At 44.4% G+C, this 25,688-nt stretch overlaps 1 protein-coding gene across 2 annotated transcripts in view; it reads right to left on the bottom strand.

Annotated features, from left to right (window-relative positions):
• SMAD9 (SMAD family member 9) overlaps window positions 1-25,099 on the bottom strand; it is a 60,668-nt gene extending 35,569 nt beyond the window's left edge. For both annotated transcript variants that reach the window (XM_034758598.1, XM_034758599.1), the window contains exons 1-2: window positions 24,992-25,099; window positions 2,875-3,504 (exon numbers count right to left, since the gene is read on the bottom strand). In XM_034758598.1, coding sequence (XP_034614489.1) covers window positions 2,875-3,286 — 412 coding nt within the window. In that variant the 5' untranslated portion in view covers window positions 3,287-3,504; window positions 24,992-25,099. The remainder of the gene's footprint in view (window positions 1-2,874; window positions 3,505-24,991) is intronic.
• Window positions 25,100-25,688: the final 589 nt, after the last annotated feature.

The following is a 25,688-nucleotide window of genomic DNA, read 5'->3' as shown; positions in this document are numbered from 1 at the left end:
ATGAAAGCTTATGCTCCCAATACTTCTGTTAGTCTTAAAGGTGCCACAGGACCCTCTGTTGCTTTTTACGGATTCAGACTAACACAGCTACCCCTCTGATACTTGATTTCAGTTTTAAGCTTCACAAGGATTCAAATCATTTCACAGGGTCCTTTTCACTCGTGGACCACAGCCACTTTTCCATGCTAACAACCATACAAATATTGTGGAGGAGATTTTTAGGCAGCGCCCTGGCTGGGGAGTTACCACCCTTTCTGGTCAATGAAACTCATTTATAGCAAGTCAAAAGTTCACCTTTGCTTCTGCTGTCTGCAGCAGCACTGCATATTAGCAGCTCTATTATCTGTCACCCAGTACACAGAGTGATCTCATTTAAAAATAATAGAGCAGGCAGTTTTTACATAATTTTAAAATTGCAGTTTTGGTGGGCAGTAATCCATTTCTAACTCTGACTTCTGACCTGGAGAATAGGGAAATGACTCTAGCCACCCAATCCACCTCCTCTAAATTGGAAGGATTATTCTTAATCTCTAACTCTCAGTTCTGCGAATCAAGGGGATGTTTCAAAAATGGGGAAGTGACAGTGGTGCTTTCTAACAGCACCTACTGTACACTGGGCCAAAGTCACTGCCTGGATTCCACCAGGAGTTGTGGGCTTGGGGAAGTTTCACTGGAGGGAGGCTGGCAGTGGCAGAAGCCACACGCAACCTATGTTCTATCGTTCGGCATATGTCACAAAGCTGACAAGGTGGCCTGAGGGAAGAGAGAGAGGGGTCAGTGCATCTCGAGTTCCAGGCTGGGGCTTAAGAATTGGTCTCACTGGGGGATATCTACTGCTCCTTCTTTCCCCTTCCCCCCCTCTGCCATGGTGAGTCCCGTCCGTCTTTGGGATGGGAGGAACTCACTGAATAAATCAAAACCACTGGTTTTGAATTTAACTTATGGATTGTTAAATTCAAAACATTGGAGTATAGAATGAGTCACTCAGGAGAAGGGACAACAGAATGGGAACAATTGAATTTATGGGAAGAGTGAGTTGAAAAATAAAGGACATTTGTGGAGATCAATACAGCATAGCAGTTCTGTGACCATCACTGGGTTTATTATTGAACAATCCAAGATGCAGTTTCTTTAGCTCCAGAGGCTAAGATGCAAAGAAACTCACACAAGCCTACAGGAACCACAGTTAGATATGAAGAGTGTTGTATTTTTCTGTAGCTAACCAAAATTGTTATTTAAATGGATTGCAGCCTAGACAATTGGGAGCTGTCACATTTTGTTCAAAGGAGAGGAGTGCCCGACACCAGAACCAGATACTGACAGAGCCTGACCCATAACCCTCTGGGCTTAAGGGCAAAGACAACAAACTTCAGAGCTCTTGCAGCAGTATCCAGAACTGTCACAGAATAACAGCTGTTAGCAGACATTGAATAGATCATAAGATCTGCACTGTTTGTGATTAATATACTGATTTAAATGAAATTACTCCTGATTTACACCAGTGTGAGAGGACAATAAAGCCAACAACCTTTCAAAGGCAAAGATATCCAAAATTAGGGTGACCAAATAGCAAGTGTGAAAAATCGGGACGGGGGTGGGGGGGTAATAGGCACCTATATAAGAAAAAGCCCCCAATATCGAGACTGTCCCTATAAAATCGGAACATCTGGTCACCTTACAGAAAATGGATATCATCTTAGTGGCTTTTTGAGATTATTTGAATAGCTTATTTTAGTAAATCATTAAATCAACCACTTCCCATGCAAATTAGACAACTATCAATTCACCTGTAAGATTTTAGACAAATCAATGTTTTTAGACGTTCAGATCCATTTCAGAGTGAGAGCTCAGTTTTAAAGTAAGGAACATCAGGAAGGGCAGCAGCCATTGTTGCATTAATGTTAATAAATCCCTTTCTCGCTCTTAAATTATCTGAAACAGCAATAAAAGAAAAATCCCATGGTTCATTTTATTTGATCTTAATGTCAATTCAAAGTTTATGACTGACCGAGGATCATCAATGGCGGTACCTGGTTTACAGTTACTAACTACAAACCCTATTCACTAGTAAATTGCCACAAGACAAGGATTGGGCTCAATAATTTTACAATCGTTGTTCAGCTGTTTCTTTGACCACACAAATCCAATGACTTGATCCCGTGATAAGGGCAGGGATTTACAATGCTGGTTGACGTCTACCCTGAAGAGGTTCCTCAGCAGAAAAATTTAAAGTTGCATGTGGACTTGGGGGTGGAGTGGGAGGGGAGGAGCTAGAAGTGTCCACCCAGCTATGAAAAACTCACAACGGCAGGACAGCAGGTATTTTAAGAGGCCTTGACTGATCTAAGGTCTAGGATCTTTGGTGCACCTTCATGACAATCCATCCCTGTGGATCCACTCTAATCTTTAAAAAGGCCATTTACTGTGGATTAGTAAATCAGTTTTTGTCCTTTTAGAGTTGGGCAAAGATCCAACCAGGATGAAGAGACTAGTTTGTGCCCAATTTCATGCTAATGGGCACAATAGTGCCAGCACATTAGCTAGTGAGGTTCTCAAGGAAGCTAGCACCCAATACATCAAAGGAAAAAAGCTTTCAGCACCCTGGACAAGTTCCTGATGTCCGATTCTCCTCTCACACTTCAATGGGATTTCCTTGTATCCTGCCAGAGGAGAGGAGAGCCCCTTGTAAAATCACAATTATGGGCAGAAGCTAGATCTGGGATCCCTTTCAGCAGAAAAGACAGCTGATCTTTCCAGCTGAACAGAGCCTTCTTTGTTATGATTTCACAATAGGATTAGTTATGATGCACCAAGTACAGACATTTCACCCAAAGAGCTGATATATACTTATATCATTTTCAGCTGATATATTACCTGGGGTCTCCACCCGCCGGTAATGGTAGGGGTTGATGCAAACTTCTTTCTGCTTCGAGCCAAATGGGAACTCGCAACATTCCAGTGGTTTCAATTCATGGTGAGACTGTAAATCGGGCCAACGCCACACTCGGCAATAGATGACATGGGGCAGCCCCTTGCGATGAGACACCTGCAGCCTCCCATCCAAGGAGCGTGGGATTGTGACACATTTACTGGGCTGGCCAGGACAGCTCAGAGCCCTCTCAAGTTCTTCCATAGCGCCTTTCTTCTTCTTCAGTTTCTTCACCAGGGAATCCACAGCCTTCTCTGCCCACTTCTCCTCTTCATCTCCTTGCTTCCAGCCCAGCAGTCTCTTCACTGCTGGGCTGGTGAAGGAGAACAATGAGCTAATAGGGGTGCTGGAGTGCATAAGAAGCAAAGATTGTGTGTAAGTGTAAACAGAAGCACAAATCTCTCTGGTGATTACAAAGCCTGGGTGAAGTCTTCACAATATTCAGATGGGTAGCCGCCTTCACAGAAAGTCTCTTCCCCACATAACAGTCTTCCTAATCTTAGACACAGTTTGAGAACATTCCAACTGGGTGGGACTCAGACCTCTCCACAATACCAAGAAAATGTTGATCAAGCCTGAAACAATAACACAATCCATAGTTAGGTTTAATACATTTCCTGACTTATGTTTTAATAAAATTAGATAAAAAGAGAAAGAAGTTCAAAAGTGTGTTTACTTTTCACTCTGTTTGCTATTTTGGGCCCAATGCTATCCCTGGAAGCTGGGCCCTTGGTTTTTACATTTCTCTCATGTTAGACTGAGCAAAGAGTCTAGTCACTTACAGTCAGCTTCTAGGGAATTCACTTCCTGTTCTCCTGTGGTCAGCTTCTTGAGGGCCCTCCTTAAAGCATGGGAGGTGGAGGACATCAAGAAGCTGACCACCACAGTGACTGTGCCCAAGCGAGTCTGTACACCCTGCACTCCACAGAGCTCTGTACCTGAGAGCTTTCCTCTGTGGACAAGGAGGAAGGGACATTTGTCATGCAGCCCCAAATCACAGTGGTCTTTGTTGTTGCCCATATGACCCTACTTGCCCAGTGGATGTACATGACAAGCACTGGGAGAAAAGACTTATCATAAAAACATGAACGGCATGAGTGAATTGAAAACATGGAGGAAGAAACACATTTATGTGTACAAAATATACATACGCTTATTTCAATGCTATAGTGCCAAGTCTCTGTGCTATGTTATAAATGAATTCAACAAGCCAGAATGATTTACCAAAAGAAAATAGAGTAGCTGATAAGGCAGTGAACTGTAATTGGTCTAGATCAGCAATTCCCATCCTTGTGTAATGACTGGATCAGTTTACCAAATAAATGGCCTGGTCCTTCCAGGAAGCGTTGAGTGCCCTCAACTCCAACTGACTGATGCTCTGCACCTCCTAGAAGCAGGCCCTAAGGCCTGTCTGGAATCAGCTAGGCAAGGCTGAGAGCTTCTTAATGAGACTTTGATCCTTGATCTGTTTAGGATCCATTAACCAGGGGACCGGGCTACTTAGGGAAAACAGGGGTTTAAAAAGCCAGTGCCTAAGCAACCAGAGGAGCAAGTGAACAGGAGCATAAACAGAGGAGTTCTGAGAGGGGGCCAGAGAGCCAGATCCACCAAACATTCTCGAAACTTAGGCCAATAAACCACTCCCCACCCAAACCACGACACCTCCCTCCACCCCACACACACACACAAAAACCAACAACCCCAAAAAAGCTGCAGGAGTACAAAGAATGCAGGCAGAAGTCCAGCAGCAGAGTGGGGGCTACCCAGTTTATTGCACGGAATGTAGCATGTATGATTACCTGCTTTGTGGGCAGGTACCATATGTGTGCATTCAGTGCAATGTGCTCATGGCCCTCAGAAACTGTGTATGGGCTCTTGAGGCCAGAGTGGTTAAACTAGAAGAGCTAAGGGAGACACAGAGACACACAGACGTGAGTTTCCGGGACACAACAGAATAGTCCTACCCCCAGTCTGACAGCCTCTGTGCTGTTGAGGATGAAAGTCTCGGGGAAGGAAAACATCAAAGTGAAGTGGAGGGAAACAATTTTATAGTTGGGACCTTCCTTCCAGATAATGTCGTTGTATCCTCTTGTGCTGAGGATACCTGCCCGGAGATGGAATACCAGTTATTGGGAAGAGACCGGTATTAGTAACGGGGGATTCAATCTTTAGAAATATAGATAGTTGGGTTTGTAGTGACCAAGACAACCGTATGGTGAATTGCCTGCCGGGTACAAGGATTGTGGATCTCAAGATACCTAGACAGGCTTATAGGCAGTGCTGGGAAGGAGCCAATGGTCATGGTACATGTATGCACCAATGACAGAGAAGGACAGGAAATAGGTCCTGGAGGCCAAATTGAGGCTGCTAGGTAAGAGATTAAAGTCCAGAACCTCCAAGGTAATATTCTTTGAAATGCTTCCAGTTCCATGTGTAGGGCCAGCTAGACAGGCAAAACTGCATTAGGAGATGATGGTGTAGGGAGGGTTATAGGCTTATTAGGAACTGCGGAATATTTGGGAAAGGGGGAGCCTATACAGGAAGGATGGGCTCCACCTAAACCAAAACGGAACCAGATTGCTGGCATGTAAAATTAAAAAGATCATAGAGGAATTTTTAAACTACGGGTTGGGGTAAAGCTGACAGGTGCAGAGGAGCACACAGTTTGGGCAGAGACATACCATAGGGGAGGCTGTATTAACAAGGATCCTCTATATCCTAGTAAAGAGAAGAGGATAAAATTTGATAAGTACAGGTAGGAACTGCAGAAAAAAAAGTCATATGACAAAAAGTCCCATTCAATTACATCAGGTGAAAGCAGACACCTAAAAAGTGACAAATTATATAAGTGCTTGTATACAAATGCTAGAAGTCTAAATACTAAGATAGGTAAACTTGAGTGCCTAGTATTAAGTGAGGATATTGATAGAATAGGCATCATAGAAATTTGGTGGAATGATGACAATCAACGGGACATGGTAAAACTAGGGGACAAAAATATGTAGGAATTACGGAGTAGGTTGTGCTGGTGGGGGAGTGGCACTATATGTAAAAGAAAGCATAGAGTCAAATATACTAAAAATCTTAAATGAATCAAACTGTACCATAGAATTTCTATGGATAGAAATTCCATGCTTGAAGAGTACAGAAGTAGGAATATGCTACTGATGACCTGACCAGGCTGGCGATGGTGAGTGTGAAATGCCTGGGGAGGCTAGAGAGGATATAAAAATAGACAACTCAATAATAATGGGGGATTTCAACTATCTTCATATTGACTGGGTACATGTCACCTCAGGAGGGGATGCAGAGAGAAAGTTTCTAGACACCTTAAATGACTGCTTCTTGGAGCAGCTAGTCCTGGAACCCACAAGGGGAGAGGCAATTCTTGATTTAGTCTTAAGTAGAGCACAGGATCTGGCCCAAGAAGGTAAATATAGCTAAACCACTCGATAATAGCAACTGTCATATAATTAAATTTAACATTCGGGGAGGGGGGGGGAGGGGAGAGAAATACCAAAGAAGACCAGCACAGCAATGTTTAACTTCAGAAAGGGGGACTACCGAAAAATAAGGAAGCTAGTTGAAACAGAAATTAAAAAGGTACAGTCACAAGAGTGAAATGCCTGCAAGCTGCATGGATTTTTTTTTAAACACCATAATAGAGGTTCAAACTAAATATACCCCCCAAATTTAAAAAAAAAAAAAAAAGTAAAAAAAGACCCAAAAAAATGCCACCATAGCTAAAAACCAGAGTAAAAAGTGGTGATTAAAGGCAACAAAGCATCCTTTAAAAACTGGAAGTCAAATATTACGGGAGGAAAACAGAAAGGAGCATAAACTCTGTCAAGTCAAGTGTAAAAGTAAAATTAGGCAGGCCAAATAAGAATTTGAAGAACAACTAGCAAAAGACACAAAAACTAATAGTAAATTTTTTAAGTACATCAGAAGCAGGAAGCCTGCCAAACAATCCATGGGGCCACTGGACGATCAAGGTGCTAAAGGAGCACTCAAGAAAGACCATGCCATTGCAGAGAAACTAAATGAATACTTTGCATCAGTCTTCACAGCAGAGGATGAGAGGGAGATTCCCACACCTGAGCCATTTGTTTTAGGTGACAAATCTGAGGAACTGTCCCAGATTGAGGTGTCAATAAAGGAGATTTTGGAACAAATTGATAAATTAAACACTAATAAGTTTCCAGGACCAGAAGAAACTCAAGTATAACATTACAGAACTACTTAGTATGGTATGTAACCTATCACTTAAATCAGCTTCATGTGATGCTGATGCTTAAAAAAAGGCTCTAGGGGCGATTCTGGCAATTACTTGCTGATAACCCTAAAATCAGTACCAGGAAAACTGGTTGAAACGATAGTGAAGTACAGAATTATCCGAAACATAAATGAATATAATTTATTGGAGAAGAGTCAAGACAGCTTTTGTAAAGCGAAATCATGCCTTACCAATCTATTAGAATTCTTTGAGGGAAGTCAACAAACATAGGCATTAGGGTGATCCAGAGGATATAGTGTACTTGGACTTTCAGAAAGCCTCTGACAAAGTCCCTCATGAAAGGCTCTTAAGCAAAGAACGCAGTCATGAAATAAGAGGGAATGTCAGTATAGATCAGTAACTGATAAAAGATAGGAAACAGAGTAGGAATACATGGTCAGTGGAACCAGCAGTATCCCCTAAGGATCTATACTGGGATCAGTGCTGTTCAACATATTCATAAATGATTTGGAAAAAGGGGTAAACAGTGAGGTGGCAAAGTTTGCAGATAATACAAAATTTGTCAAGATAGTTAAGTCCAAAGTAGTCTGTGAAGAGTTACAAAGGGATCTCACAAACCTGGTCAACAAACTGGCAGATAAAATTCAGTGCTGATAAATGCAAAGTAATGCATATTGGAAAACAATCTCAACTATACGTACAAAATGATGCGGTCTAAATTAGCCATTTCCACAATGACTCCCAAGATTTCTTTCTTGAGTGGTTAGTTCCTGAAAACATCCATTCAATGTGCAGCAGCAATCAAAAAAAGCGAACAATGTTAGGAACAATGTTGGTTGTATGCAGTGTGGTAGCCATGTCAGTCCCAGGACATTAGAGAGAAAAGATGAGTGAGTTAATATCAGAAGAGCTCTGTGTAGCTCAGAAGCTTGTCTCTCTCACCAACATAGGTTGGTCCAATAAAATATATTAACTCAACTACCTTGTCTCTCTAGGAACCATTAGAAAAGGGATAGGTGATAAGTCAGTAATCATAATGCCACCATATAAATCAATGGTACCTCCACACCTTGAATACTGCATGCAGTTCTGGTCACCCCACATAGGTGCTGGAACAAGGAGCGTTGGGGATGTGGCAGCTTGAAGTGGTTTCCATCATATACAGGGTTTACAGTTTGGTTCAATGGCTCTCAGCAGCCCTACTATACAAATTGTTCCAGCACCCTGTCACCCTATCTCAAAAAAGCAAATATTAGAAATGGAAAAGGTACAGAAAAAGGCAACAAAAATTATCAGGGTACGGAAGAGTTTCCATATGAGGAGAGATTAAAAAGCGTTGAACTGTTCAGCTTGGAAAAGAGACGACTAAAGGGGGGGAATAATAGAAGTCTATAAAATCATGAATGATGTGGAGAAAAAGTGTCTTATTTATCCCTTCACATAACAAAAGAACTAGAGGTCACTCAATGAAATGAAGAGGCAAGTTTAAAACAAACAAAAGAAAGTACCATATATACTCGACCATAAGTTGGTTCGTTTATAAGCCAGCCCCCACACAAGATGGATAAATAAAAATGGAAATTTTTTATTACCCATTTATAAACCGACCCTATAATTCAGGGGTCGGCAAGCTTTGGCTCCCGGGCCATCAGGATAAGCCGCTGGCAGGCTGAGATGGTTTGTTTACCTCGAGCATCCACAGGCACGGAGGTAAACCTAAGTAAACAAAGTGTCCCGGCGCGCCAGAGGCTTAGCCTGATGGGCCAGGACAGCAACTGGTGGGGAAATTTGGGGGGGGAGAAGCTGGGGGTCAGGGGAGTAACCCCTGTGACCATCCCCCATATGCCCCCACCCCTAGCCTGGGACCCCACACTATCCCCAATCATCCCTTTCCACCTTAGCTGGGGCAGGCCAGGGGAGGTTGTCTCTGGTCTGGCTGGAGCTGCTCCTGCAAGCCGGGCGGCGCGGCTGCAGCCTGCCAACCCCAGAGCTGAAGCTGCTTTGGCGGCTAGGGGGAGAGCAGCGTGGCCAGAAGCGGAGAGACTCTGGCCCCACCTCTTCCCTTCTGACTCTGCTGGCTGTGCTGCCTCTCCTTGCCCCCTATGTTGGGGGGAGGGGCTGTGTCCCACCTTTCCCTCTCTCTACCCGTTCATAAGCTGACCCCCTTCTCTGATGCTTCCCTTTTTTACTAAAAAAAAGTTCAGCTTATGAACAAGTATATACGGTATTTCTTCACACCATGCACAGTCAACCTGTTGCCAGGGGATGTTGTGAAGTCCAAAACTAAAACTGGATTCAAAAAAGAATTAGATAAGTTCATGGAGGATAGGTCTATCAGTGGTAGATAGATAGGTCTATTAGTCAAGATGGTCAGGGATGCAACCCCATGCTCTGGGTATCCCTAAGCCTTTGCCAGGTGCTGGGTCTAGACAACAGGGGATGGATTACTTGATAATTGCCCTGCTCTGTTCATTCCCTCTGGGGCACCTGGCAGTGGCTACTGTCAGAAGACAGGATACTGGGCTAGACAGACCTTTGGTCTGACCCAGTTGTCAGATATCCAGACTCTACTCTGCACACAGCTATTGAGTTTGGGCTGCTCCAAATTCCAGCCTCATGAGAGAAAACAAAAACCTGAATAGGAAGGAGCCCTGATGATGACTAGTGGATCAGGCCCTATGGAATCTAGAGAGCCAATGACTAAATCCTGCTGTATCAGTACGGTTGTAAGTACCTGCTATAGGCTGCTGGGGAAAATGGGGCACATTTTTATCTGAGGGGTGTCCCCAGGCGTTAATGTATGTAAACAACTGTTCTTGATAAGGTAATGTAATTTTACAATTAGCAGATCTGAAAGCATACGCGGAATACAAACTTACATACGTAAGAATATTGTTCTGAGATTTTTTTCCATTTTGAGCAAGGTTTTAAATAAACACATTAATCTCTTCCAGTCAAATTAAATAATTCAACAGTGACCTCAGCATGAGTCTGAACACTATTGTTGTTAGTGGGAGAGAAGCCAAGGGTACATGTATAAAAGCAAAAGCAGTGCTCTGCAGACCATGTGATGAAGTCTAAGATAAGGTTATATTGCACAATTTCCTTTCATGCTCCTTCATTTCTCTCTTAAAACAAGAATTTTTAAAAAATCTAAATGATCATACGAAGTATAAATGGTATTAAACGCTGCTTTTAGATATACATACCCTATACTGCTATTGACTAACATTAACATCAGAATATCCTACTTCAGTGCTATTAGATTACAGAATACTGCAGGCTGCTCAGCAGACGAAACCATTTGTTCCTGTGCCTAAATGTTCCATTAGGAAATACTTAGGCAGCCTCTCTGCTCTAGTGCTGTAAAGACAGAAATATGGTAATTCACCACTTAATTTAATTTAAACAATCTTTTAGGACCACATTTGTTTCAGACATAAGCATCTCGTATCGAGCAACTTATCCTGGTAGTGGGTGCCTGCAGCACTGCCCGGTTAAAGTTCTAAAATGCTGTAAGCAATGCTTGAGTCGGACGTGTTTCCAGCATTGATGGTCTGACATGTTTTCCTATGCGAATGATTTGAGTCCATGGGAAAAGCGTGTCTCAACTCTGATGATCAAACTCTACAGTTTTACAAAGTCATGAGCTTTGCCATTTGAGATCCGGCGTTACCACCAGTTCTGGTCTCACTGTTTCTGAATTTCAAGCTTTCTGGTGATAGCACATGCAATATTCGTGTGAATGCCTTGCCTCATTCAGTCAATAGTTACTTCCCTAGCATACCTCACTTTCCACAGAGCTCAGGATGGAAGGGTAAGACAGCATGAAGCCATCTTACTCTTCCACTGACTCCTTCTGTGATAGGAAGACCCTTTAAGAGGGATCCAAGGGCTGCTGCAGGCTACAGAATACCCTGGCAGTGCGGCTCTATTGAAGCTATGCTGCTAGGGAGCCTGACACTAAGAGGAGAGGACTGCAGAGGACACAGAGCCATCATACGCTTGCTGTTTTGTGACCTGATCCAACTCCCAATGAAGTCGGTGAAAAGGCATCTAGTAAGTTAATGGAAGCTGCATCAGTTTGTCCAGTAGGAACACACATCCCTGGCATGGTAGAGCCCTGCATTCAGGAACGGATCTTGGGAGTCTCAGACAATTCAAGTAGCGCCCACCGAAAAAATGGTGCAGCCAATGGAACTTATTCCTGGACAGAGGACTCGCACAAGGCTTATGCATCACTTATGACCCATTTAAATCCCAATTAAATTAAATTTTGAGGACTTTAGCGGTGCATAGACCTTGTGCTGATCTTCTACACAGGGGTGGATTTCACCCAACAGATATAATCCTGCTCTTGTTGAAGTCAATGGGAAAAGTTCCACTGGTGTTAAAGGAAACAGGACATGGCTACAAGCTACTGTGTAGAGAGCAGAAGCCAGGTTTGCCTAATGCTGTGTACATACATATCTACAGTAAGAACTGCACCCTACTACACATCCATCCAGGACACAGTGTTAGATAGTCGGTTGGGTGTACAGTGAGAGCAAGACAGACTCACAAGCAGCCTGGGTACCAGAAAAAGACTGCTGTCATCAGTCTCGGTGTCACTGAAACAGCTAAATATGTGCACAGAGTAGATATTCTCAGAGGGCTGTCTAGACATACACTGTGCAGTGCTTTGGGATCACATATTGCTAGACACTGGGAAAGGGTGAATCTATAGGACAGCAACTAAACCGCTACAAGAATCAAATAGAAAAGAAACCATCTGCAGAGAAAATATCTCCAACATAAAGGACTGTGCGTTTAAAGCGATACTATCTGTACATTTCTTACATATTACTGTTACAGCTAACACCTCAGATTACTGTAACTAAAAGAGATCATAGGGAAAGAGTTTTTTCCCCCCAGAGGTTTTTCTAAATGTGTGCCTTTGAAATCACTTTGTGTATATTCTGTTTCATTGCAGTCATTTCTTTGTGCAGGTCTTTCACATAGCAGCAAAGGACAGAAAAACAATTTTTAAAATATGAAAGTGTGGTAAAGTCACATACATTTGGGTCTAAAATGAATACAATGCTTTATCAAAACTAGCTCTTATATAATATTTTTCATCAGTAGGTCTCAAAGAAAGCAGGACATCAGTATCATTAGCTCTAGCTCTATTGTACAGATGGAAAATTGAGGCAGAGAGGTGAACTGAGATCAGTGGCAGAACTGGGAACAGAATCCAGGTCCCTGAGTATAAGTCCAGTGCTGTATCCACTAGGCTACACTAACTCCCATAACAAGGTACAGTTGAGAGGCATGGAACTAAAGTTGGGGGGGTGAGGAACACAGAGAAACCATTTTGAAAGGGAAACCAGGCAAGCAGACAGGACAGGAGGAAAAAAGCTGAAGGGAAGGAAAAAATGAGGTAAGATGGAAGAATCTTATTGCAGCTGCAGATTAAGCATGAAGATGAAAGGAGGCCTGCAACTGAAGGGAATTCAATGACCCATATACAGAGTTTATTTTTAAGTGGCCTGTATTTTGAAGCCTGTGAATTTCAATTTCAGACTATCTACACAGTTGAACACTAGGCCCCACCCTCCTTTGTCATTTACAATTTCTAAACCCTGCCGAACGTGTCTGAACACGTATACCCTTTAATCTAGCTTTAACTTGTTTATACTAACTGTGACTTGGGAGAAGGATTTTTGATAATGGTAATTCTAAACCTTGCCTTTTTGTCACATGCAAATACTAGCAAAGCACCTGGGGTGAAATCCTTGCCCTACTGAAAGCAATGCGGGTTTCACTACTGAATTCAATACGGTCAGGATTTTACCCCAGAAATTTTACTCTTAAAGAATTCTCTCACTCACTCACCTTTGAATGACATGTAGTGTAATGAGAGAGATCTTCACTCCTTTCTCCCTGAGCACTGCAATCAGTCCTGGACCTCTTACCCATGATTCTCAAACTACTTCAGCTGTATGGTACTGCTAGTGACTCCCCATACCCGATGGAAAGAGAATCAGCTGTTTCTACAGCACCAGACCTCTTAGCTCGGACCCTGCAGGGCCTTCTTAGGGTACGTCTATACTGCAATAAAAGACCCGCAGCATGGCTGCGGCTGGCCCAAGTCAGCTGACTCGGGCTCGTGGGGTTTGGGGTATGGGGCTAAAAACTGCAATGGAGATGTTTGGGCTCGGGCTGGAGTGCAAGCTCTGAAAATGCACGAAGGGGGTGGGTCTCAGCGCCTGGGCTCCAGCCTGGGCCGGAACAATACAATAGTGTTGCGGGGTTTTATTTCAACATAAACATACCTTTTAGGGGCTGGCATCTGTGAGTGAGGAGGCGGCGGCAGGTTCTCCCAATCTAGCAAAGAATCCACAAGATAGATAATAAGGCTAAATTAACTTTCTTACACAGCTCCTTTCACCATGGAACCTTAAAGGGGGTGAGAGTCTCAGGGCAGCTTCAGGCTGGAGCAGCAGAGAGCCCTTGAGCCAGTATGGAAGCACTCAGCATTCATGAAGACATCTCTGTGCCTCCAATAGATCCCCGACATCTGTGTAGGACTCACAGCACCCATGCGGGCTTCCGGACTCAACCCTCTGTTACGTCCACTGGGGTCAAATCGCCTCTCTCTGCACAAAGACTCGGGAGGAATTCTGGGCCTTTCAGATTTTTTTACATGGCATTCTGCCGAATCCTGTCATTCTTTAAAGTCTTTCCATCCACTTACTGCTGATTCACAGAAACAGGGCCCAATCTGCAGCCCTTCCAAACCCCACTGTAATCAATAGTAGCTTCAGATACAGAGCTTGCAGGATCAGGCCCAAAGTAAGTATCAATTGTCTTCATCTGAGATGGATATTGCTCTGATCTTACAGTTTACTGCTGTGATGGGAGGAGCAAAGCAAGAAAATCACTATGGACCCATAGTGAGGCAAAGTGGCCTCCCTTCACTACAGATGGGATTAACTCCCCATGGTGGGAGTAGCTAACCCTGCCCCCCCCGCAGGAAGTGCACAGGCAGGACAGGAAGTATAAGAGTAGGGCTCTGAAGCTCAGTTGGGGCCAGACTGGAGAAGGAGGCAGACGGTCCCTCCCAGAGAGCTGAGCCCTCAGCAGAATCCAGGAAGAAAGTCGTGGGGAAGAAGGTCTACCCACTGCCCCAGGAGACAAAAGACCCTGAGAAGACACCGGAGTAAGGGTCGCCTGACTGTAAATCTGAGAGCCAGAGCTCAGCAGCGACAGAGCAGCACCAGCCAGAACCAGTAGGAAGTAACCCTGAGAAACAAGAGGTTGGTCCAGTTGCACTGCTGGGATGTGAGGCAGCAACGGCACGTTTCCCTGTGGCAGGATCGCCCACTCCTGGTAGGGCCCGGGGCTGGGACCTGGTGGAGCAGGTCCCCTTACCCTCTGTCCCCAGTCCTGTATGCGGGGCTGGACACACACTAAGCTTTAGGCCAGAAGGCTGAAGTCAGACTGTTGCTGTTTGCCCCCGTCAGGAGGCTGAGGGCCATAGACTTTTTAAGTGCTTAGCCCATGCCTAGAGGGCCAGACCCATAGACTACTGTTCACCCTGGCCAGGAGAACAGGACTACTGGCTCATTGGGGTGTGCTGAACCCTCCTTCTGGAGACCTGAACTGCTATTCGGCCAACTTGCATGGTCGCAGGTCAGACCACCTGACGTACATCCGGTAGGCGTGCGGACTTCCCGATGCCACCAGAAGGGAGTGCCCTTGACCCCGAGAGGGAAGAACAAGGTGGTGGAGAACTCAGGCATCATCCCATCCCTGAGTCAACGGGTTGAGCCAAGGGCTAACCAGAGACCACCCCACAGAAGGGGGACAGAAAGAGACCCCACTGTGATGGACTCGTGGAAAGCCAGCAGCAGCTCCTTCAACAGCTGGGCAGTCAGCACCAACAACAGAGTTGGGGGCCCAGCACCAGGAGGAGCAGCAATGCCTGCAGCAGCTCGCTACCCTACTACTGACACCTCTTGCCCCTAATTCTGGTGGAGAAGCGACTCAGACTGGCCCCGCAGTGCCTGTATGCCTGGCTAAGATGGGCCCCCAACAACAATCCGGAGGCCTTTCTTGTCATGTTTGAGTGGGCCACCTCAGAAGCCAACTGGCCCGCTGAGCAGTGGACCACCCTTTTGGCTCCATACCTAATGGGGCCCAGCCTAAGCTGTGTACCATGGACTCCTAGTGGCTGATGCCCAAGACTATGGGTGCCTGAAAAGTGATGCCCTCGACATCACACCCAAGACGTATCAGCGACAACTGTGCAGAAAGACGTACCCACCCGGGGCCAGGCTGAGGATGGTTGCACAGCAGTTCACGGATGCACGTTGGTGATAGTTACAATCTGAGGGCCTGTCTACACTTACAGGAAGATCAACGCTGTGACGATCAACGCATCAGTCGTCGATTTTGCGGGTCTAATGAAGACCCACTAAATCGACCGCCAATCGCTCTCCATTGACTCCTGTACTCCACCTGATCGAGAAGAGTACGGGGAGTCGACGGGAGAGCGTCTCCCATCAACGTCGTGTAGTGTGGACCCCGTGATAAGTAGATCTAAGCTACATCGAGTTGAGTTACGCTATTCACGTAACTCAAATTGCATAGCTTAGATTGACTTTTCCCTTTAGTGTAGACAAGGCCTGACTTGCATACCAGGGCCAAGGTTACGGACAGGTGGTGCTGGAACAATTTGTGCACATCCTCCCACCACAAGGGTGCATATGGGTCCTTTGCCACTGGCCAGCAACCCTGAATGAGACAGTCACACTCACGAAGAATTTTTTGGCCGTGAGATCCCTGTCAACCCCGGAGCTCGTGCCTCCACCCTAATGACTTCGCTACCAAGAGGAGAGAGGACCCAAAGCCAGTGAACAGCCCCAGCCCTGGCCCAAAATGCTGCAACAGACGGGACTTCGCCAACCCCCAATGATCACCCAGAGCATCTAGGTGAACCACCATGCCCTTGAACATAGTGAGGAAATCCCAAACCCCAGGCGAGCAGACCTGCTCGACAAAACCCGAGGACAGGCCCAGGTGCCCTGAAATTGGCCCATGTTTCACCTGTGGCCATTTCGGCCACCTCCGCCGGGAACATCCAATGATGGGCTGTATCTTTGGACAGGTCTTGACCGGGGAAGCTAGAGTCCATAAACAACCCTCCGGCAAGCTGACGATCCCAGTGAGGTTGGAGGGGTGCAGGTCTCCGCACTCAGACTTGGGGTCTGGGCAGACCCTCATCTGCCAAGACCTCATTAGGACCCCCAGGCCCACAAGAAGGGATCATCTGCCTCCAGTGCATTCACAGGGATGTGAAGCCCAGTCCCACTGCTCAAGTCACCAGGATGGTAAACAGTGAAACTAGGACCATGACAGGCTCTGGCCTTGAAGCTAGCATATCCAGTCATCCTTGGCTGTGACTGGGGGTGAATTATGGAGTTCCCATGCACCGCAAATCCCAAGTCCAGTCATCAAGAATTGGCGTTTGAGGGAGACCTCCTTGAAGGGATGAGGGAGATGCCCAGTGACCTGACCTGAGTGTCCGGGAATGTCAAGATACTGAGCTCGACACTGCTGACAAGGGGAACACCCCCGTGCAACCCTGTGACAAAGAGTTATAATATATGGAGATATACCTATGTCATAGAACTGGAAAAGACCCCGAAAGGTCACAGAGTCCAGCCACCTGCCTTCACTAGCAGGACCAAGAACTGATTTTGCCCCAGATCCCTAAGTGGCCCCCTCAAGGATTGGACTCACAACCCTGGGGTTAGCATGCCAATGCTCAAACCACTGAGCTATCCCTCCACAAGTTGTCGAATTTGGGGGCAGGTTTTGGCCAAGATCAGGAAGACCCTCATACTTAGTCGAACCTATAAGCAGTCAGCATCAATGGGAGTGTCACGGAACCCTGCCGGGCAGCACAGTACCCCCAATTCGAGATAACAGGTGACGCCTATACCACATTGACCGCAACCCCCAGATGCAAGAAACCCGGAATCAGTTGGTGGTGCCCCGGTGCCACCAACAAGCCAGGCCCACTCTATTCCACCAGGTCCCAGCCTAGTAGATATCTAATTAGCACAATTACTCAGAATCATCTCTCTTTGATTGTACTGGCTTTCTGGGTATTAAAGTATTACCTTCTTAGGGAAACTGGTGTCCATGTCTATACATAATGAGCCAGCTTGGCTTCACCAAGGGCTGGTCTACAAGAAAACTTACATTGGCATAGCTATGTCTCTCAGATGTGTGAAAAATCCATTCCTCTAGGAGAGATAGCTATGCCAATTTAACCCTCCTGTAAACAACATGAGGTTGATGGAAAGATTCTCCCATTGACCTAGCTACTGCCTCTCGGGGAGGTGGATTAACTACAGTGACAGGAGGACCTCTCCCATTAGCATAGGTAGTGTATACACTGAAGCGCTACAGCAGCTCAGCTGCGCCACTGTAACACTTCGAAGTAGACACTACCTACGCCGACAGAAGGGGTTCGCTGGTTGCTGTAGTTAATCCACCTCCTCCAGCAGCAGTAGCTTGGTGGATGGAAGAATTCTTCCATTATCCTAGCGTTGTCTACACGAGGACTTAGGTCAGCTTAACGACACCACTCAAGGGTCTGGATTTTTCACACCCGACTGACATGAACTGATCTAGTTTTCTAGGGCAGACCGGGCCTTTGATGCATAGCTGGGGCTTAATTCTCCAGCTGAACCTCAGATATTGATTTCAATCAATGATCTAGACCTTCACCAGAATAAAGAACAAGGGCCCAATCATGCAGTCCTTGCTGAGGCAAAACTTCCATTTGAAGCCAATGGGAAGTTTTGTTTGATTAAGGACTGTTGGGAGTGGCCTCCCGAGACCAATGAAAGAGGAGGCTTAACCAATTATTGCTATTATTTATTAGTGTCTAGACTCTCCAAATGATAGCAGGACCCCTTGGTGAATGGCACTACAGATACACACAATAAGAGAAAGTCCCTTCCCCAAAGAGTTTACAACCTAAATAAACAAGACAGACAAAGACTGGGGAAAAGGAAATATTATCCCCATTTTACAGGCAGGCAGAATCCCGAATTCCTTGCATGCCAAGCATTCCCATCTAAGTTGTAGCAATGTCCAACATTGTTTCTAAAAATGAAATGGTTGAAAAAATTAGAAAAATAGAGTTAATGATTTTTAAAATAAATGCTGGCCCTTCTCAAACAAGTTGCACATCGAAATGCCATCAGGACAAACACTTACAGGAAGAAGGGGACTGCAGAAGTATTTCAGTGTCAGAGCTGAGCTAGTGTATTTCCATACTAATCAGATCTTGTAATCCTTGTGATCAGTCACAGGTTTCCTGGAGATTTTCCCACACAACCATTTTAGGAAAAGGAATAGCTCGGAATTAGATGTTCAACATATTGTAATGGAGATATATGTAAAGAGCTGTTATCTATCCTGTACTTAATGTGGACTTTTCATTTGGAGGATATTTTAGGTGGAAAATTTAGTATCTCAGGTCCCTAGAACACAATGTACTATTTGATCTATACTGTGCAATAAAAACAAAGGTACTAGATGAAGCAAATGTTATATCTTCATAAGTGTAAAATTTTCCAGCTTATTACAGAAGAGATTTTGGGCCCAATTCGGTGAGGTTCTACAAGGTGCTGAGAGCCTTCAATTTTCCCTGAAATCAGGGGAAACCAAAGGTGTTTGAAACCCTTCAGCATCTGTTCAGCATTATGTTAACACAGTGTGATGTGTTTTACAAAGACATGGTTTGGTGTAGCTGAATGCAAAACAAAATACAGATGAGGTTTCTAAATTCCAGAAGAGAGAACTTTCAGAAGTGATTCCAATCTGATCGACAGCAGGTACAAATAAAGTAGCTGTAATTCCATCATCCTCCATTTTCTCCTAAGCACACAAAGTGTAAAGTGGGCATAAGGATGCACAGAATTTTTTCTTCTTTTCAGTTTTTATATATATATATATATATATATATATATATATATATATATATTTATGTACAGAAGAGATTTCAACTTCCCATATGAGCAGTTTTCCACTGAATCACATTAGCGTTGCTCAAGTCATATCACATTCAAATAGGTTTTTCCTAAATGGCTTTCATTGTGTATTACTATGGAAAATGATAATGTAATAAGACTGTCATACAAGCTTGCCTGCTTGAGCATCCACAGTATTCTGCACTAATGAGTGCTCTATAGCATGGAACCCCATGATACCCTTTGGGGCATCCACAATCTCTGCCTGGTGGGGAATTAGATCCAAATATGCCAGTAACAAGGAGGAGTGTTGAGCGCAGGTGGGCAGTGGAGTTATTTGCCTCTGTAAAACAGGACCAATGGCAAGGACTCCATCACCGAAGAGACCAAGTAACAGCAGCTCAGAGGCTGCTGAAGGTGGACTGGGTATTTTCCACTTAGCTCCTGCATAACACAGTTGGATAAGCTCAGGCTTTATATGGGATTTGAGTATTTCATTATAACATGGCTAAGGACCAACACAGCTGGGCACCCATCCATCCAGGTACGTATATAGTCCCCATCAGTGGCACACCTGCGCTTCCTAATGACTTCAATTGGAGTTCATTCCCTCTAAAAAGCAGGGTGTTTTTATAAGAGACAACATGTGGCATTAGGTGCTTAAATTTAAGCACTTGAAGTGTGAAAGTGTCGGCCAATGTCTTATTTTCTATTTCAGGCAGTTTTATACCATTTTCAGGATTTCACAGTTAACTTAAACAATCTAGAAAATTAAATGCAAAAAACAAAACAAAACAAAAAAAACGAATAAAGAACAAACCCAAAAAACAATTCAACTTTATTGAATTTTGGTGACTTCCTAGCACAATCATTTGCATTTAAAAGTATTATTTACACACTACAGTACAGTTATCAAACACTCCACTGCAGAAGCGTAAACCAAATTACACTCCACGCCTCTCATTGCTTACAGAATAGAAGCATAAGCAAGTACAATGCAATAGAGAACAAACAACAGAGTACCAGCTAATGGTGATAGACCTACTCCTGCTGCCAGTGAAACCTGGGAATGAGGGGGGAAAAGAAGGCCTAAAATTGAACAAACATACTGATTTGTTTTTAAATGGACCACAGCTCCCATATGAGATCTGAAAGTACGAAGCTTAAATTTAGGGTGAAAGAAAGAAGGAAAGCTGGTGTATAGAGATTCCAGAGGGCATATTTGTGTGGAGACATGACTGAAGCATAGCGGAAAAGGAACAGGATTTTGGCAGTGGTGTTTCTGATGGGGAGCAGACATGAGGATGCTGGAGAGCTTGAGGCTGCAGTATCAAAGATAGAAAGTTGCCGCAGCATGGACTAATGCTGTGGCAGCAGTGAAAGAAAGGAAGGGAGGAATTTGGAAAGTACGGTAAAGAAATTTAAAAAAAAAAGAGACAAGTTTTAGCTGAGGATCTGAGGAAACAGAGAGAAGTCAAAGTTGTCGCCAAGAGTTCGGATGAGGGGAGGATAGTGATGTTATTGACAATGACAGAGAAAGTGGGAAAAGATACAGAAATTGCATTCCTGCTCTGAGAACAGTGAGGATACACAAAGGTGTTCCTAATCAATGGGGGCGGGGGGGGGAGGGGAAGGGAGTATAGGGTGAATTTTGCAATCCCAACCTTAAAGTCAACCACCAGAATGATGGGGATTAGCTCTGTGAAGATGTGTTGCATTTGAAATTAGGTTGGAAAGAAAAAAAGCCAAAAAAAAATTCTACATCTGTGCGCCTACTGAGGTGCACAGGAGTCCCCAAAATATATCTGCCTGGAAGAGTTACACCTCTTTGCCTTATTTGCTGCAATCCCGATTCTGAACTTAAAGAAACAGTCTATATCTGGTTTGTATAAGGTGTTGCAACAATTCTTGCAGAAACCTTTAATGGTGAAAGCCACATCTGTCTAAAGCCACATGCATCTGCAACACAAATCTGGTTAATTAGCTTAATTCTAATTCAAATGTATTTACTAGAAAGGATTTTAGTAGTCTTGGTTCCAATCCTGCAACTCTTTGGTATTGCTCTCTTGAGTAGAGGTTGCAAGATTTTCAGTTAACTAAAAATAAACAATAGATTTTGCACTGCATTCTCAGGAGCAGTCCCAGATTCTTTATTATAAACACCTTTTCATAAATATTAATCTTATTATTTGAACATGATGCAAAAAAAATGCCAATGAAAATGAGTTAGGTTATTTTTTTTGAATGGTCATTTTATGAAACTGAATTCTGTTTCTAGTTTTTTCTTATGCCAAATGCTCTCAGACAGTACTAAACCAGCATAAAGCTCTCGTTGTCATTTACTTATTATTTTGTGCTGCTAATGTACAAATAAACATTCATATTATTGTTTATACCAACCACCAGCAGGAAATCAGACAGTCAGGAACAACCACCAATTGCATACATGGTTTTTTTGCTATATTGTTTTAATTTAAAATATATTTACCATGCTTTCTTCCCCCCTCTGCACTTATTTCCAAAGAATATTTGGAGCAAACAGAATCTATACAAACGCTCATTAGTAATTGTTACATTATATTATTTGCAATGGACAAATTACTCCAAAGCACATTTTCTTCCTTTTGGCCAGCTTTAGTCTCTTAATGTCATTTAAATCAGAAGGCACAGTCCAGCTGATCCTGGATTTGCTGCTAGCTACTGTCACGAGTAGTAATACTCTATTAGTGACCTCTAACCAGAGCACTAAGTAATCAGCTATCCTCCTCAAAATTAAACAAGGGGAAAATAAAACTTTATCAAGATGGATTAGCCTGGCCACTAGAATTACAACAGTTTAGTATTCAAGAGAGAGGATTGTGGGACACACTATCTCCCTGACTGATAACAGCAGATAGTTAAGATGAAGAAAGTTTGTAAAGAAAAGAAGGGGGGAGGGGGAATTAACTGTCCAATGTTTTGTGACATCTTTTATTGTGAATGTATCTAGTCTGATTCCAGGGGTTTAGGCCCAATTATGTCGCCACTGAAGTCAATGTGAGTGCTACCACTGATTTCCAATGGGAGCAGCATCCAGACCTTCATGATATTTGATTCTTCTAAACATATTTCTATCCTCAACATATGCTTTGGGCATATATGTATGTGTCTCTTGGATTTGGACAAATGTGTTAAAATAAGATACTTACCTATCACAAAAGCGCATTGTGAAAATGAGTGTTGTAAGGCACTGAGGATGTACACCATTGTATTTTATTTCAGTTTATACATAAACAAAAGCATCTATCCCAGACTCTGGGTACCTTTAATAATTTTACAATCTTAATTACCACAGTGAGTGGTAATAAAATACACTAGATCCATATTTTAGTCATTTTTGCAAAACTGCTAGTGTTTCTAAATGTCAGGAATAAAGTGAAGAAGAAAACATTTACCTCTCCCTCTCCTAGAAAAGCCAGACAGAGATGAGAAACTGAAACCACTGTAGACCTCAGTAAACATATAGCTATATATATTTCTCAACAAATTTCATTTACCAAAAACTTTGCTGATATATACTTATTTGAACTGGTATAACAAAGGAAATGTCATAAAAATTACTTCCTTGTTTTAAAAGCAAATAGGAAACAAACACAAACCAGCCAACAAATAAAAAGAACAGGAGTACTTGTGGCACCTTAAGAGACTAACAAATTTATTTGAGCATAAGCTTTTGTGGACTACAGCCCACTTCATCGAAAGCTTATGCCCAAATAAATTTGTTAGTCTCTAAGGTGCCACAAGTACTCCTGTTCTTTTTACGGATACAGACTAACACGGCTGCTATTCTGAAACCAGCCAACAAATGTTAGTGCAGATCAGCAATGGCATTGGTACCTATCAAATCTAAAAGAAGGGAGTCGTCTGGCTGAATAAAAAGGATGAACTTTGAGAGATGACAGTTATCCAAGCTGTTGCTATGAGGATTCATTGTACTCACAGACAAATTTTACAGTACTTCCTTTAGATTACACCACAGAAGATTAGAAGATAATGTGCTCCTAACATTATAAGCATGTTCTTACCTGCATCTCATTTATAAAGTACTGAATCTTTGTCTTATCTGCACTGTCCTTCCTGCACAACCCCAAACCTGAATACAGTCCAAGAACTTGTACCTTATTTCCTACTTCTAAGAGTTTAAGGGAAAACTCATTCATTGAGAGGTTGCCTATTTTTTGTCAATAATTTATTTTTTCCTTATATCTATTTAGACTAAACCAGGGGTTCTCAAACTGGGGGTCAGGATCCCTCAGGGGGTTGTGAGGTTATTACATAGGGGGGTCGCGAGCTGTCAGCCTCCACCTCAAACTCCACTTTGCCTCCAGCATTTATAATGGTGTTAAACATATAAAAAAAACTGTTTTTAATTTATAAGGAGGGGTCACACTCAGAGGCTTGCTATGTGAAAGGGGTCACCAGTACAAAAGTTTGAGAACCACTGGAGTAAACATTGAATTATACATGTATTCTTCATTTTCATTCACATTAATGAGAATCCTTTAAAGCAAGTACCATTGGTAACAGTTCATATACATTTAGACTGAAAGTACAAATATCTGGAAGTCACCCACTATATTATATAACAATTTAGAAATTGAACCAACTATGAATTTCCTCCATTTATAGCTGTCCAGGCTTGCTTTAAAACAAACAAACAAACAAACAAACAAAAAAAAATCAGGCAACTTCCCATAGCTGAGATTATTGTTTTGGAAATCCTGCTCAATGGCACTAATTGCTTGTCCAAAAGACACTGATCTGATTCAGATTGATATGCTAGTTACACAAATGTGTTAACAAAATTTGACAAATACTGATGTCTCATTGGCAGGTATTTCCAGTAGCAAGATTTCTAGACTACAAAATGAAATGTGACGGGGAAAAGTGTTTCAAAACGTGCCATGTGGTTTTTTTTTCCGCTAAATGAGAAGGAAAGAAATCATAATAGTGGGAAGACATGTCAGCGTTTAGCCATCCATAAAAGTGTTTTTCCTTGTGCTCCTCCTTTCGATCACAATACTGGCGTCAGTTTGTCTCCTGTATCTGTTTTCCCCCTCCCTCCCTCTTGCAAATATCTGGCATAGGAACAGCCAGCAAAGAGGGGGGAAAAAATCAAGTATTTTAGCACAAGGAAACAATCCGCGTAGCAGCCTAAAAACACTTGAGAAGCACATTCTTAACTTTGTTTTTAAATGCCTACAAGGTAAGTACAATACAGAGCAATTAAATGGAAGAGATCCACGCGACCACCCCATGGGAGAGGCCATTTCTTTCATTGCCTCCACTGGACTGTAATTATAAAGCCCTGGATAGAGGGGCGTTTTCTTCTGGGTCAGCACGGGAAAGTGTGCCCCGAATCAGTGCCTGGCCAGCTAGCGATGCCTGTGCAGAATCGGCAGCCTCCACCCCAGGCGCACACACCCTGCTGCAGCTGATCTGTTTCGGGACGGGCAGACAGGCAGGGAGCGCGTTCCCGCCTGTGCTCACGGACAGCAGGACACTGACAAAGGTCCAGTCCCGTCCCCCCCAGTCTCCCCATCTCTCCTGCCATGCAAACGTGCCAGTCTCGGCACCTTCCTCCCAAGGTGCGGGGCGTGCACGTGCCGCAGGCTCCTGCCAAGCGAGAAGTTTGCAAAGCCGCGGGAGGTTTGCAGGCAGCCTCGGCCACCCCTGGCCGGCCGCAGCCCTGGCCGCGGGGAAGCTCCACGCCGCGTCTCCGGCTCGCGTGGGGAGGGGAAAGGAGGCTCTTACCTGCCGCTCGCGCCTCGCCCGCGTGTCTCTCTGCGGCTCGCACAGCCACTCGCTGCCGCGGCGGGGACAGGGCTGCGGCAGGGGCCAGCAGCAGCAGCAGTCCCGGCCGGCGTCAGTCAGGCTGGAGCCGCCGAGCCTGTCTTAGTGCGCCGAGCTGGAGCGCGGCCAGGGGGCGCGTCTGCCTCGGTGCCGCCCCTGGGCGCTGCCCACGCCCACCGCAGCCGCGCGGGGGGGTCCAGGGCTGCGCCGGACTCATGCTCCCCCTAGGGGGCCCCTTCTCCGCTCCCCACCAGCGGGTGCTTGGCATTCAGTGAGGGAAGCCCAGCGTGCTAGGCGCTGTACAAACAGGCACCTCTGCCCCAGGCCCCAGCGTGCTAGGCACTGTACAAACCCTAAACAAAAAGCTTCCCAGAGCCCCCTTCACTGGTGTGTTTCACTCTCCTAGAGGGGCTAGGACTTAACTTGGGTGCTTGGAGGGGGCTGGAGAATCCAGATGGCTAGTGTGATTCAGCCCCCAGCATCCATGGCGGTTGGAAAGGCAGGGAAGTTAGCTGTAGAGGATAACCAGTGGGTCACCCCCTTGCATCCCTCTGCCCAAAGCAGGATCGTTCCCTGCAGAGGGTTTCACCTACTCACTCACCTGTCCCAAGCAATGGCATTTCCGTTGTGACTCTCATTCCCACGCAAGGTAATCCTT

The sequence above is a fragment of the Trachemys scripta genome, chromosome 1 (genome assembly GCF_013100865.1).
Source record: "Trachemys scripta elegans isolate TJP31775 chromosome 1, CAS_Tse_1.0, whole genome shotgun sequence".
In the NCBI taxonomy this organism is placed as follows: Eukaryota; Metazoa; Chordata; order Testudines; family Emydidae; genus Trachemys; species Trachemys scripta.
Note: the sequence above shows the minus strand (reverse complement) of the source record. Positions and strands in the feature narration are given on the sequence as shown.